Source organism: Tasmannia lanceolata, unplaced genomic scaffold, assembly GCF_043159265.1.
Source record: "Tasmannia lanceolata isolate RefF3 unplaced genomic scaffold, GAP_Taslan_0.1 ptg000038l, whole genome shotgun sequence".
Lineage (NCBI taxonomy): Eukaryota > Viridiplantae > Streptophyta > Magnoliopsida > Canellales > Winteraceae > Tasmannia > Tasmannia lanceolata.
The window spans coordinates 1,119,095-1,134,060 of record NW_027518715.1 but is presented as its reverse complement, the minus strand read 5'-3'; the positions used below and the strand labels follow the sequence as shown (position 1 = coordinate 1,134,060).

The window sequence follows — 14,966 nt, the reverse complement described above, 5'->3', positions numbered from 1 at the left end:
CTATTTGGGCTAGAGCCCACTAACCTATTAAAACCCTAGTGTATCTAATATATATAGGGGCTGGAGGCAACAAACTTGGTATTCCAAATTAGATACCTTGAGTGTAATGCTTCAAGCAACCTCTTGCTTGACCTAATTACTCTAACAATATGTTCCGCCTCATCCTGGTTGTATATAAGAATGTCTTCAAAATAAACGACAACAAAACTGCCACTCTGCCAATGTAGGGCCTAAGCACCTGATTTATGACCCTCATGAATGTACTAGGGGCGTTAGACAACCCATATGGCATAACCAGCCATTCAAACAAACCCTCCCGCGTTTTAAATGCAGTTTTCCACTCGTCTCCTTGCCGAATACATATTTGGTGAGAACCACTTTTCAGTTCAACCTTTGTGAAAATTGTAGCCCCACTCAGCTGATCTAACATATCATCCAATCGAGGGATAGTAAATCTGTATTTTATTGTAATACGGTTGATGGCACGACTATCAATACACATCTGCCACGCACCATCTTTCTTTGGCACTAATAAAGCAAGGACGGCGCATGGATTCACACTCTCCCTGATAAATCCCATTTGTAATAGCTCTTCCACTTGCCGACAGAGTTCCTCATGCTCCTTTAGGGACATCCTATAATGAGCTTTGTTTGGTAATGTGGACTCTAGCAATAGATCAATTTGATGCCGAATTTCTCGCATAGGAGGCAACTCCCTCAGTAGTTCGGGTGGGAACAAATCATCAAATTCCTTAAGAACCTATACCACACTGGGATGGAGTGAAACACGTCTCTCATCTACACTTTGCAAAAGTGGTAGAAACTAAAGCAAACACGATTTCCTACTCGCCCAATGCCTTTTCAGACTCGGCCCGTGATAGGCAAGTGACCTTTTCTGTGGCAGTTTTTTCAAGCTTCTCTGCCGAAGGTAAAAGTTCCAATTTCTTATTGTTCCTCATAAGGGTGTAAGTGTTTTTGCGGCCATGGTATAAAACATTTCTATCATACTACCATGGTCGTCCTAGCAGAACGTGGCATGCATCCATGGAAACTATGTCAAACCATATCTGATCTATATACTTGTCACCTATAGAGAATGTGACAAAGCATCTATGAGTGACCCAAACTTCATTCTCTTTATTTAGCCACACTAATTTATCTGGCTTGGGATGAAGTTCCAACTTCAAATTCAACTTATGGGCTGCTTCTTTGGAGATTAAATTTTCACAACTTCCAAAATCTATAATCAATAAACTGACCTTGCCACTAATGGTACTGTTAGAAATGAGATTAGGGTTAGAAGAGAGGAAGAAGAAGAGGAGTGAAGGATGGAGAGTCTCCACTTGGGAGCTCCTCATGAATATGATGTATATATAGGCCCAAACTAGGGCAACAACATACAATGACTACAATACCCCTAAGTAATACAAGTAATGTCTAAACTAACCTAATACATTATTCAACACTCCCCCTCAAGCTGGAGTGTATATACTATGAAGCTCCAGCTTGCTACAACGAACTACGTCAACAACTAAAAAAGTACAAGAAGCTCATGCACATCCAACTTGGTATGTCACTCATCCTCAAGCTGGTGTTGTACATACATAATGAAAAACATAAACAAAAAAACAAAGGCCACCATGAACAGCATCGAGATCAATGTCCATCAAAAGAATAGCTCCCCTGAAGTAGCACAACAACGAGAGCGATCAAATAGGGCCTCTCCCTGAATGAGAGCATGGCAACTGATGGGGAAACCATCGAAGACAAGGTCGACGGAGAAACTGTTGCCTGGAGAGAAGGGATAGAGAGAAAGAGGGTAACCAACCAACGATGGGGAAACCATCATCGGAAACTAGGTCGACGGCATGAACATCGTCACCTGAAAAGATAAGAAGAGTAAGATAACCAAGCAATGATGGGGACATCATCGCCTGGAGACAAGGTCGACGGCATGAACATCGTTGCCTAAAAAGAGCCGACCAACGATGGAAAAACCATCGCCCGGAAAGGAGAGGTCGACGGGAAAAGACAGTCGCCTGTAAGAGAACCAACCAACGATGGATATGGAAGCCATCGTCACCTGAAGATAAGAAGAAGATAACCAACCAACGATGGGGACATCATCGCCTGGAGACAAGGTCGAAGGCAATATCATCGTCGCCTGAAAAGAGCCGGCCAACGATGGGGAAACCATTGCCCGGGAAGGAGAGGGCGACGGGAAAAGACAGTCGCCTGTAAGATAGCCGACCAACGATGGATATGGAAGCCATCGCCCGGAAAATGAGGAAGAAGATAACATGAAGGGATAAGGCATAAAGCCGAACAACACGAAGAGACATGAAAAACAAGACATGAAAACAAGACAACACTCCCTTAAGAAGACAAAGTGAATACTAACAACACTCCCCCTCAAGAAAAGACAACAAAGTGGACAACACTCCTAAGAAAAGATACAAAGAACTACATGAAAACACTCCCCCTCAAGTTGAAGGTCAAATACCTTCAACTTGCAATGAAAAGAATACAAACAAGGCACTACACCGCTTTCGGACATTTGATCAAACACTTGGTGTGCGCCGTAGAGAAGAAGACAAAGGAAAGATGACAAACAAGGCACCACACCTCTCTTAGACATTTTATCAAATACTTGGTGCGCCCCTTGAAGAACTACATAAAAGACATACAAGGTAATAGAAAGAAAGAGATGATATGAAGACGACAACAAGACAAGCACAAGAGAACAAGAAACAATACAAGACAACACTCCCCCTCAAGTTTTGAAACAAAAAGAACACTTTCAAGGCACAAACCCCCTTCGAGACATTTCATCAAACACTTGGGGTGCACCTTGAAGATGAGATGAGAAAGACAAAGGCCATAGGTCAAAAAAGCTATAGAGAAGAGAAAATAAAGAGAGCTTTGGAGTGGAGGAGAACCCAAAATGGGTTTACACAAGTAATACAAACATGATTTTTGTTTTGTTTTGAGATATACGATAGAGGGAAAATGGGTTAAAAACGAAATGCGTTTAACGAAATGAAAGGGAAGAGTGAGATTTCTAGGGTATATAAATGATTTTTTTTTTATTTGGGTATTGTGGCGGGTTACTGTTGCAGGTACTGTAGCGGTACTGTAGCAGGGAATGGAGGGGTTAGGGGAAAGGGAAGAGGGGCAGTGGGAGGAGGAGGAGCAGAAGGGAAGGACACGAGCGAGGAGAAGAAGTGAGTCTTTTTTTTTTGAGATTTTGTGGTCTTGGCAAAAAGGACACGAGCAAGAGAGATTTTCGTCAAAAAAAAATGGGTTTTAAAGACAAGGAAAGAGAGACACTACGAGAGATATTTGAGGGATTTGAGATTTGAGGGAGCAACTATAGAGAGATAAAGAGAGGAAAACGAGATAGGAGAGAAAGGGATTATGGCATGGAGGGAGATACTCTTCTTCTTTCCTTCTTGAAGGATCAGCCCATTGGCTCTGATACCATGTTAGAAATGAGATTAGGGTTAGAAGAGAGGAAGATGAAGAGTAGTGAAGGATGGAGAGTCTCCACTTGGGAGCTCCTCATGAATATGATGTATATATAGGCCCAAACTAGGGCAACAACATACAATGACTACAATACCCCTAACTAATACAAGTAATGTCTAAACTAACCAAATACATTATTCAACAGGTACATTTTGTAGTGAAAATGTTATGTCGCAGCCATTTTTCTCCCGGTTTAGGTGTAAGACATAATCGTCGTGTCACCAAACAATTACCCATATTTTCTTCAGCTGCCAAATTCTCAACCTCTTCTTCTGCCTCCCCATCTTCTTTAGGAACCTCAGGCTCCTCCTAATACTCATTTTCAACTTCTTCATAAGCATAAATTTGTTGCCCGGCCTTGGGACACTATCGAATAGTCTCGTATTTTGACATTTGAAGCACTTAACAAAGGCTTTATGTGACTGATGTTTAGGATGTGTCTGCCCCACTGTTTGCGAATGTGTAATGGGTCGATTTGTCACTACGGAAGGTATAGATACTGCTGGTGCATGAGTGGGAACAACGTTAGTTGCTTTAACAGGCCGTTGAAAACTGCTAGTGCTACCAAAAGCAAACCTATTATTTGATCCCCTTTGTCGTAATTCCTCATGGCTTTAGCCTTACTAGCTGCTTCGGACACATTCTGCAACGTGTCCCGCCAAATCATCATAAATGTACTGCCGTAAACCGCTGATGTATCGTGATAAGAGCTGATCCTGTGATTCCCTCAGGTTGTTCCTTGCTACCAAACAATAGAACTCCAAAGTGTATTCGGAGACCGATTGGGATCCCTACACCAATTTATGAAGGCACTGATAAAATGTGTGTCTGAAATTGAAGGGTAGAAACTCCCTTGTCATTTCTCTTTTCATCTCTTCCCAAGTAGAGATGAAAGGCTCTTCAAGCTACCTCCTTTGATATTTTAAAGCCTGCCACCAAGCCATTGCTCGGCCTCTCAATCAGGTGGCTATCAATGGAACTACCTTATCAGCGGGATTTTCCTTGCATTCAAGAGTCTCCTCTATGGTCGCCTCCCAATCCAGAAAGTCCTCTGGATCAACCCCACCTGTGAATTCTGGAATTTCCAGCTTAATGCTGGAATCCCAGAGGACATCTCTATGGGCTGGAGGTATTATAGGGGCTGGTGCTGGTCGTCGATATGGGATGGGAGCAGATCTCCTGCGTCTCACAGGGATCTGATCCTCATACATATCTTCTCAATCATCTGCATAAAGATCTGAAGGTGGTGGAGTTGGCATCCGTCGTTGTGCATTTAACTGATTAACCTTTTCAGTCAGTGCTAACAACTGAGCTTCAAATCGAGTTCTATTCTCAGCCATTTGCTCTTGCGTCATGGTTATTTGTTCCTGGTTAAAAGCAAACTGCCGCATGATATCAACTAAAGTATACTCGGTAGGATTTGAAATCCCATCCTCATGCTCAGCCATAGTATTTCTTATAGGAGGCATCACAAATGTAATTACTCTGTTTGGAAACCTAATTTTGTGACAGAAGTACTGATATTTTATTTGAGGTCGGGCTGCAACTCTCTCCGAAACAAAATCTGTTTGGAGGCGGCTACAGGTGGCTAAATTCTAGTTCCAGACTCGATCTGGTGTTGGCAGTTTTTGAAAATCACTATGTCTACTAAGTTTACACTGTTCAATCTGTATGTAATTGATCTGCAATGCTCAAACTAGCAGTCCAACAGTTGTAATATGACCAAATCAAGGTTTCAACACAATTCCGTAGCTTCGGCTCCTAATACGGACAAGAATAAAGCTCACAGAAAGATAGGAAACAATGCAATTTATGACTTGAATATGGAGAAACTCAGTGGAAGCGGCAACACATGTAGATCAAATGAGAAATAGAACAACAGTGGTGAAATATGCGAAAATTTCAATGAACAAGAGAAACAATCGCTGGAAAATGGAAAAGATTCGTTCAATTATCGAAAACTGTCAACCTCCAACATATGAGATCCAGTTTTATAACTTGAATTTTGTTCAAATCTCTCCCACGAATTACAATATTGACAAATCAAAAGTGAATGAACTGGAATTTCAAAGATCAAAGTGAATGAACTTGAATTTCAAATGACGATTTTAATCTTTTGGAGCATTAAATTGTTGAATCTACTAGGATTAGTAGAATTGGAGACAAATGATAAGAATCTCTACGAAATTTCCCCACATTTACGAATTCTGATGAAGAATTTCAGAAAAGGAAAAAAATCGTGGAATTTGGGGAAATTTTTGGATGGAAAAATGTTGCAACCTGAAACTCTGCAATCTAAGCCATTTTTTGTAATTTCTCTACAGTAATCACCTCCAAAATACAGATCTGAAACAAAGCACATGATCAAAGAAGAATTGATCGAAATCCCCAATTTTGGAACCTGGAGGAATGAGAATTCTCCCGGATCTGGCTCTGATACAAAAAATGTAGATCTACAGAGATCCTTCCAAAAACTATCCAATCCAAATACAAACAACAAACAAAACAGGAATTAAAAAATCAAATCAGTTTGTAAATGGACTAAAAAGGAAGAAAACTGCAAATAAAGATGCTCAAAACAATCAAGAATGAGTGGAAAAATGGAATTGTTATTGAAATCCTTGAAAGAGTAATGCTGAGAGGAAGAAGAGATGGAAGGCCACAGAAACTCCGGATTTCCTTCTCCACATCACTCAAAAGTGCTTCTTGCAAGTGCCAACGTCTCTTCTCGAAGCTGGAGTAGAAGTTCGTCTCTAATTCAATTCAAAAGTGCTCAAAAAAACAAGAGACCTATTTATAGGGCACGTTCACCCCTTACAAGACTGGTCTTATCACATTCAAAATTACAAAAGTGCCACGTCTTATAATAACATCACTTAGACCCTGTGGAATTGAAAAATTACTACTGATGTCAGCACTTCACTTGGTTGTCATGTCCTTACCTGACCTTTCTCTAATCCGATTTAACCTTCTTAAAGCCTTAGGGTGCTGAAGTTCATGAGGAACCTTCTCAAGTAGGTCGGTTAACTCCGTGGAAAGGTGGTCCTCATCACACTTAGTCATGACGGAGGTGAAATCGAATCTTGAACAAAGAGTCAATTTTCAGATTATCATGATCCTTGTTTTCCCTTGGTCATAGGCGGAGAAGTAAAATCATAATAAGTTCCAATCCATCTTACCTATCCAAAAAAAAAGTGTTCCAATCCATCTATGATATAAAATACAAACGACCGATCCAAGTAACACACCTGAGCCTTCTTGCTTATGTCAACAGTAAAATCATAAATCCATCAATACAAAGCTTTCAAGCTACAATGATTTGGATCAGAAGTTCAAAGAAGACCCAGTAGGGATTTAAGCCATCTGAATGGTTAAAAGTTCCAATTCTATTTTCATGTATGTGCAGGAAGCCCATCAATTGAAGTATGAGCATCACATCCTCATGAAATTCCATGCTTCTCTTGTTGGATTTTCATGTACTGAAAGTGAGTAAATATTCATTTTCTACAATAATGGCTACCCCTCTTGGTACTTCTAATTAAGGAGTACAGATATCACTTATTGTAGAAAACCAATGCACAAAATCTGATTAAAGCCATGATAGAAGACAAAAAAAAAACCACATAACGGCAACACACACACACACACACACACACACAAAAAAGCACACACAATTTACATGATTAAGCACAAAGGCTCATTTTTACGAGCGATATTATGATATTCCACTTCAAGAATGCCATAATATATTAATTACAACAGAATTAAGCCAAAATTCACCAATCAACCCCAAACTCACAGCCATAAACCTTTTTCCATTTTCTTGAGTTCGTACAATTCTCTCTACATGGGAACAAAATCACACTCACCCCTCTCAACAAGAGTACAAAGAGAAAGCTAAACAAAGAGAAAACAACTTTATGTTTGGTTTTTCACCTCATGTTACTCTCTTTTCCCAAAAACGGAAATTTCATTATGCCTCCTTTTGGTGCCATATGTTCCTCTCTTCATTATTTACTCTCTTTTCCCAAGAGAAGAAATCTCCTTATGTCTTCTTCCGGTCATAGGTCATTATATACTTTAGGGTTTTCATTCTAAGAGACCTATAAAGGTATTATTCTAGTCAAACTAGGGCACATAAAAGACCCCCACCTACATAAGAGATACCCGATTAATTAGGCATCGAATATGTTCAATTGGAAGGGGTATTTTCATACAAATCAGAATGCATAAAAACTACTTATTGTAGCCGTTGAATATTAGGCTTGACATTCAAATTCCATAGTCTTGGATTCCCGAACTAATTTGAACGAACTAATAGTTAGAACTACTAAGCTAGCACTCGAATTCAGGGCTTCTTCAAATTGAAGCATCTTTAACTCCGATTAATATTCAACTACTGGCTTGGTTTACGGGACTGTTTTATAGCGTAAACTGGCCATGCTCAAGGAGAAGGTCTGGAACCGATTTGGATCAAATTGCCTGCACAATTAACATTCTTGCAAGACCAAGGACATCCAAGGTTGCTGCATTAAAATGGCTTGGACACTGTCTATTAGTAATCATATGATCGAGTCATAATGGACAGAGAACTCAAAAGTGCCTAAAAGTAGATGCTAAGGAGAAAATGAGCACTCTGATAAGCTCATCAACTCTCTCAATGGACCTAATTGATTTGAACACCATTCAAAGTAACTTCTTCGAAATTAAAATCTGCTGCAATTGAAGTTATTGGACATTTTGAGGAAGGCTTTGGAGTTCTCAGAAACATAATCTCCAATTAACATGGAAGTCAACAAACAACAATGCTCATATGATGAGGCTGTCCTTATTTGGTGGAAATGTTCACAATCAAGAGTGGCCAAAATGGAACAACCTTTATGCTCTAATGTGGCTCTTGGTTAGTCCACAATATGGTGCCAACTGAATTGCAATTCCACTATGTATGTAAACTCAACAAGAAATAAGCCACATGATCAACCCACAGACACACAATTCGGAAAACTTCTTGCTTGTGGTTTCTAGTTTTCTCCATACAATGGCCTTAGCTGATTTCCACAATACAAACAGATGGTGTACACATGAAAGAGCAAAAGACAGCTTTGAAGTAATGCACTGTTTCAGTCAAACATGCAAAGATTATTCCTGGAGCTCGAAGATTTTAAAAGAATTTTCTCTTCAAATCATCACTGTTATTACACATTAGCCATTTGGATTTTGGACTGTATGAAGGCATTCACAGTGTTCCACCAGAGCAAGTGCAAAATCATAGCATTTTTATGCCTTTCAAGAAATTCAGCCCAATGTGTTTCCAATGTTCAAAGTCTCCATTACAAACTGTGGCTTGAACGTATAGAGCTTGCTTCAGCAACAATCCAGCAATAGGATTTATTTCCTTTTTCAACTTCAGAAATCTTTATGGCAGAATTCTAGGCCCGAGTTCCTTGTCAATTTCAAAATTCTGCTGAGATTCAATGACCCAAGCTAATAATGAGCGGAAAATCTTAAAATAAATGCTTTGAAACTTCTACACTTCCATGAAGATCGGATTGGACAAGAAATTACCATGATCTTGCAAGCATATAAGATCTGATTCACAATTTTAACAGGATTCACAGAGTCCAAATGATTCCTTCAGTTTGAGGCTTTTTCTTACAATTTTTGCTCATGTTTCATAATATTTTGAAAGCTTTGCAGCTTTAGAAAGGGTTAAGATCAAATCACGAAGGAACTCAACCAATTTCCACCGAGACAAATTGCCAGAGCTCGATTATCTTCCACTTGCAATCAATTTTTCCAATTTTAGTAAAGGCATGTAAAAGCAATAAAATTAACTTCATGTGATTCTCATTTCCAGCATATGCAACTCATGAGCAGATCAAAGATGAGCTTTCATGGGAAGAGGGGCGTTCAGCATAAGGATTCATGATATTGAGGAACTTCCAAACTTTGAACAATTAACTCGATTCTTGATTCAGGCTTGGATTGGATCTTGAGTAGATTCAAGGTTGTTTTCAGCGCTCTGAACCTATTCTAATGATGAAAAATGTGCAGATATGGAGAACTTTCAGATTTACAAACTTGGAATGTAGGATAAAACGCTAGATCAGAAAAGAAAATTTCAGACCTGTGATAGGAATTTCAAAACTATGAGTAAGCGAAACCAAAACATGATTTGATTCGACACAGATCTAAAATGGAATTCGAGGACAGCAAATATATATATATATAGACACACGTGCGCGCACTAGTAATCCGGGCCCATGCTATGCATGGGTGTAAAATGACGGGCCAAACCGTAGTAATATGAAGCAAATTACAATACAATGACGGCCCATAATCGCAGAAGAAAAGCAAATAGTTGTATGATTCATGTCATACAATAAACACAAATTGAATAGTCATAAAAGGTTAATTATAAACAACCGACATAAAGTATCTCCAGTCACAATAATCCACAACAAATCAATGAATTCACAAAGTTAATTATAAACAACTTATATAGAATATCTTTAGTCACATTAACCCAGCTATATTGGACAATGAATTCAGTAGTTGGGAAGTTGGATAAACAATTAGGGAGTGCCCCGAAGTAGGCGTTGCTTCCTAGCATGTCTCTATAGATTATGAGCATCCATTCTCGCAGCCTAATAGTATACCAGCTCATCCATCATGGACCCAGATATTGATCCCATTGCTCAGCATAAAAGGTGTTTTATTTGTACCATGTCCAATCTTTCCCATTAAATTGCTTACTTCTTCAACATATGATAACCAAAAGCAAAATTTATGTGAGCTAAATCATAGAAAACTGATTCATGTTACAAACATCAGAAGCATAAATTCAAACATCATCAAATAGAAATGACCAGTGAAATGCTCCACCCACAAAAAAATGTTGGGAATATAATATAACCCATGTATGTTGTAATATAAGCCCAATAAGATAATGGACCGGTGTAGTGGGCCTATTTGGGCTAGAGCCCACTAACCTATTAAGACCCTAGTGTATCTCTATATATAGGGGCTGGAGGCAACAAACTTGGAATTCCAAACTAGATACCTTGGGTGTAATGCTTTAAGCATCCTTGCTTAAACCCTAATTACTCTAACAAAAATGTACTACAAAATACTCCACCCACAAAAAACCAACATTTAAAATAACCAAATCAGCCTAGTCTTCGAACCATTACCTCATAGAAACTTACAACGACGAACGGAGCGCATCAAAGATTGCATCCATCTGCTCTTTAATTAAAATGAAACGCCGCCTGTAAATGTCCATTTCAATCAATTGCAGTTTCTTCCATCTCTCCTCTAAGCTTCTTCCCTTTGCACTCTCAACTAAATTCAAACCCTTCTTTAACATACTCCCGTCATAATAGTTCATATTCAAATTCTGTACGAGATTGGAGTGAAGAAAGTCATAATCCACTGTTTCATTCCCGACCTTTGAATTTCTACTTTTTGAACCAGCCCCCATATCTACGAGTGTAGAATCAACCCCATAAGCTTCTGACCAAGCAACCATATTACCGCCCCATATCTTTTCAGAGAGATGGTAGGAATTCTTCTGGTGGCTATCACTGAAATTTAGTACTTTCCCCTTGGCCGCTCTACTTGAATTTCGCTCATACTTCTTCTTCAACTTACATATCTTGTCATTCATCTGCTTTTTGCGGAATTCGATACTTATTGAATCCTTAATGAAGCTCTTGAAACCTTTCTTGTCAGTTATCGGGTTGCACCCTTTCTTGATGAATTCAACCATGCCCTTCAAAATCACAATCTCATCATCCTCACTCCACAGCCTTTCGAAGAGATTCTTCTTGGCAGGCTCGCCCTCATTGTTGACTGTCTCATTTGAAGCCTTCCGCTTTCTCTTTGAAACTTTCTCATTATTGCTGGGCTCAATAGAACTCTTATCATTTGAAGCCTTCCGCTTTCTCTTTGAACCTTTCTCATTATTGCTGGGCTCAATAGAACTCTTAAGCGGATTCGGTGTTGCTTCGGGCTTCTTGGGCTTCGAGTTGATTGGCTTTTGTGGAGATGAGTCGGACTCGGACTCACCAGAATCAGATGTAGAATGTTCATTGGGTTGGGTATTATTGCTGGGCTCAATAGAACTCTTATCATTTGAAGCCTTCCGCTTTCTCTTTGAACCTTTCTCATTATTGCTGGGCTCAATAGAACTCTTAAGCGGATTCGGTGTTGCTTCGGGCTTCTTGGGCTTCGAGTTGATTGGCTTTTGTGGAGATGAGTCGGACTCGGACTCACCAGAATCAGATGTAGAATGTTCATTGGGTTGGGTAAGTTTGGTGTTCAAAAGGTGGGTTTCTTCTTCGTCTTCATCAGAGGGTTCTCCGGTGGATTTCTGGGCTGTTTGAGGTGTTTTCAAGTCACAGTGTTTTCTGGGCTTTTGTGGAGAAGATTTCTCACAGGGCGGAGGATGAGGGGGAGGAGCGCCGATTTCCTCATGTTCTTCGGAACAAGACATCAAAGAGGAGGGAGCAGGAGGTTTTGGCATGGTGGTAGAGCGTGTAAGGGCCATTTTGTTGTTGAACAGTAGAAGAAGAACGAGAGAGAAGAAACAGGTACTGAAAGGTCACTTTTACATTGCATATAAAAAGAAATCTGAAAAAGGAAATGATTTTTTCTCCCCATTTAAGAATAATACAACCCACTATTTAAGTTGATTTGACGTCAAAAAAGCTTGTCTATCCACATTCACGTTAAAAAGAGGGGTCTATTATCCTACTGGGGGCTAAAAAATCATCCCCCTTTTAAAAAGCAAGCATTATCTTGCACGTACCGAGACAAAGGGCGGGGATTCAAAAAGCCATCATACCTTCTTTTTTTTTGATACACTACATCACGCAGGCAGAGGGAAAGGTCGGCGTGATGTTACATTTGATGTTGAGTGGAATTAAAATCGTGTTTAGGCCGGATTGGATCGGGTTTATTTCAACCCTGGCCCACCCCCAAATCCTCAGGTCAAGAGTGTCAACACTAACCCAACCAGCCTCAAAATATCTCAACCCAACTAACACCATCTTCCAAATCGGATCCGGATTGGTTTTCCCTACCCAACTCGAGAATCCCACCGAAGCCTCAATCAAGTTGAAAGGAATGCAGAAAACTGGAGAAAGAAAAATTATGAAGTTTATTTTCAATTTTAGATTGGTCAAACCGTATAAATAACTTTTCTGAAGAGATTTAATTAGGGTTGTCAATGGATCCAGACGGTCCTATGGACAATCCAAATCCAAACTTAAGTGGGCACATTACCATGATCAATGGACACATCTTGGGACCCTATCATAGGATCCGAAATTATTACCGGATCCAAACAACCAACAAAAGCCTGCAGGACAGTCTTAAATCCGATTTTATGGTGCTGTTTTACGAAAAATACCTTCTATTTTTTTACAACTTTAAGTATTATTTTAGGGGTATTTAGTAGAAATAAGTCAATCCATAGCCCAGTGTGTTGCCGCTGTTGTGGCTCATCCTCACAGCTATCGATCATGTCTGCACTCGCTCTCTTCTGTGAATTTTAACTACGTAAAATGTAAGTAGGACCTAGTAGGACACTCCAATGGGCGGTCCGATTTGAAATGGATCGTGACCAAGACGTAGGAAGTAGGATCCGAAGAACACTCAAAATCCGATCTAACTGATAAGAGATTTCAATGGATTGTGACTAAGACAGGTGGATCCAATCCAAAGTGGATCCATTGACATGAGATTTTATATGGTGGATGGTAGCATGGTTTTAAAATTCGTATTCAATTGAGACTGAAATCGAAACGTATCAAAACCGAAACTTCCGAAATGTACAAAATTTTCGTCAAAATTTTGGAAATTTCAACTAAACTTTTGAAAAAATAATTTTTTTTTTATTGTTTTACAAAATTTCGGCCCAAAATACCAACATTTGAAGACTTTTTACGGAATTTCATTCTAAATTTCAGGATTTCAATGGAAATTTTGGTTTCGGCAAGGTCCGAAATTTAGTCCGAAACCGAAATTCAAAACCTTGGATGGTAGTGCATGAACATGCTGCCTAAAGATATAGTGGGGCCTACATTGTCTGGGTGATCCAAACCAAAATTTTGTTGGGCCTTGATATAGATAGGGGGTGCCATAAAATCTTCTCCATAGGATGATCTTTTAATCCTTCGATCCGTGGAGGGTTCTATACTGTGCCCTCTATTTTAAACCTCCACAAGTCAGAGGGTTAGGATCAGATATGGAGAAGATTTTATGGGCACCCCTAAGTCAGGACCCAGACAATGTGGGCCCCATTGTAGTTTCAGTCTGCAAGTGCATGCTCACTGTATCAAAATACCCATATCTCATAAAAACTAACAAAATGTCCATATCTCATGGAAAATGACCAAAATACTCATATCTCATAAAAATGTCAAAATACCCATATAGGATGAAAACAGACCAAAATATTCATATTTTTTTTGGCTACTGATGTTATAAAAGAGAGCTTCTCTCTTGTATGTTTTTTTCGGCAAGAAGGCAAGAGGAGTGTCGGCTACCTCTTAGAGGAGAGTGAACAGAAGAATAAGAGAGAAAGAGAGAAAAAGAAGAAGAAAGAGGACGTGGGTTTCTTCTTAGGGTTCCCTCTCGGGGTTTTCTGTGGTTTTTTTGGATTTGCTCTCGAGTTACTCTTGTACAGTCTTGGTTTGAGTGAAGCGGAAAGGATTGTGGTTTGTAGGTTTTGGTTTAATCCATTGTAACCCTTGTATATTGTTTTCTCATAGTGGAAGATCGTGTTTCTCACCCGTAGAGTAGGCTTGGCCAAACCATGTAAAATCTTGGTGTTCTTCTTGTGGCGTGTTTGTGTATTACTTTTTCGTTTAATTTGTGCACGATCGGATTGTTTTGCCCGGCGGATTTTCTCAACAGCTATTTTACTCTTCTAGGCTTGTAGGATGTAGAATGCTTTCATTCTTTCTTCGCCAATTCCTTCTAGCGAGAGTAGCATTTACTTTGATAAACTCTTCTAGCATCAACCTCCCTTAGAATGTGATGAGGACATGGATGCAGTTGAAATAATGGAGGATGATGTTTTTAAAATTTGGAAGCATCCTAAAGCCCTGAGAAGGGAGGTTAAAATCTCAAGCATAACTTCATCTTGCATCACGTCAGCCGGGGAATTAGATTGCTTATGTCAGCTGCTCTATCAACCATTATATGCGCTGGATATATAAGTTGGCATTTGAGGTGGATATGGCCTGGAGTTTCTACCAAATCAGCTATCATATGAGCCACATATGAGCTAAAAAATTCTGCAAATTAGCCATCATGAGTTGGAAATAAGCTGGATGGAAGTTGCTTATGTCAGGAAACTAATAAGGACACGAAAATGACTTTCTGCAGTGTTCTTTTTCACCCTACTGTTCGGATTTTTCTAAAACATC

General features: G+C 39.5%; 1 protein-coding gene across 2 annotated transcripts in view; it reads right to left on the bottom strand.

Moving 5' to 3' along the window:
- The window catches only part of LOC143862965 (uncharacterized), a 34,674-nt gene extending 22,521 nt beyond the window's left edge, over window positions 1–12,153 (bottom strand). The window contains exon 1 of one of the 2 annotated variants that reach the window (XR_013240597.1): window positions 10,722–12,153. Coding sequence is in view for 1 of the 2 variants with exons in the window: in XM_077373862.1 (XP_077229977.1) it covers window positions 10,733–12,079 (1,347 nt within the window). In the remaining variant the exon portion in view is untranslated. The remainder of the gene's footprint in view (window positions 1–10,721) is intronic. The other variant, XM_077373862.1, reaches the window with a different exon arrangement.
- Between the last annotated feature and the right edge of the window lie 2,813 nt (window positions 12,154–14,966).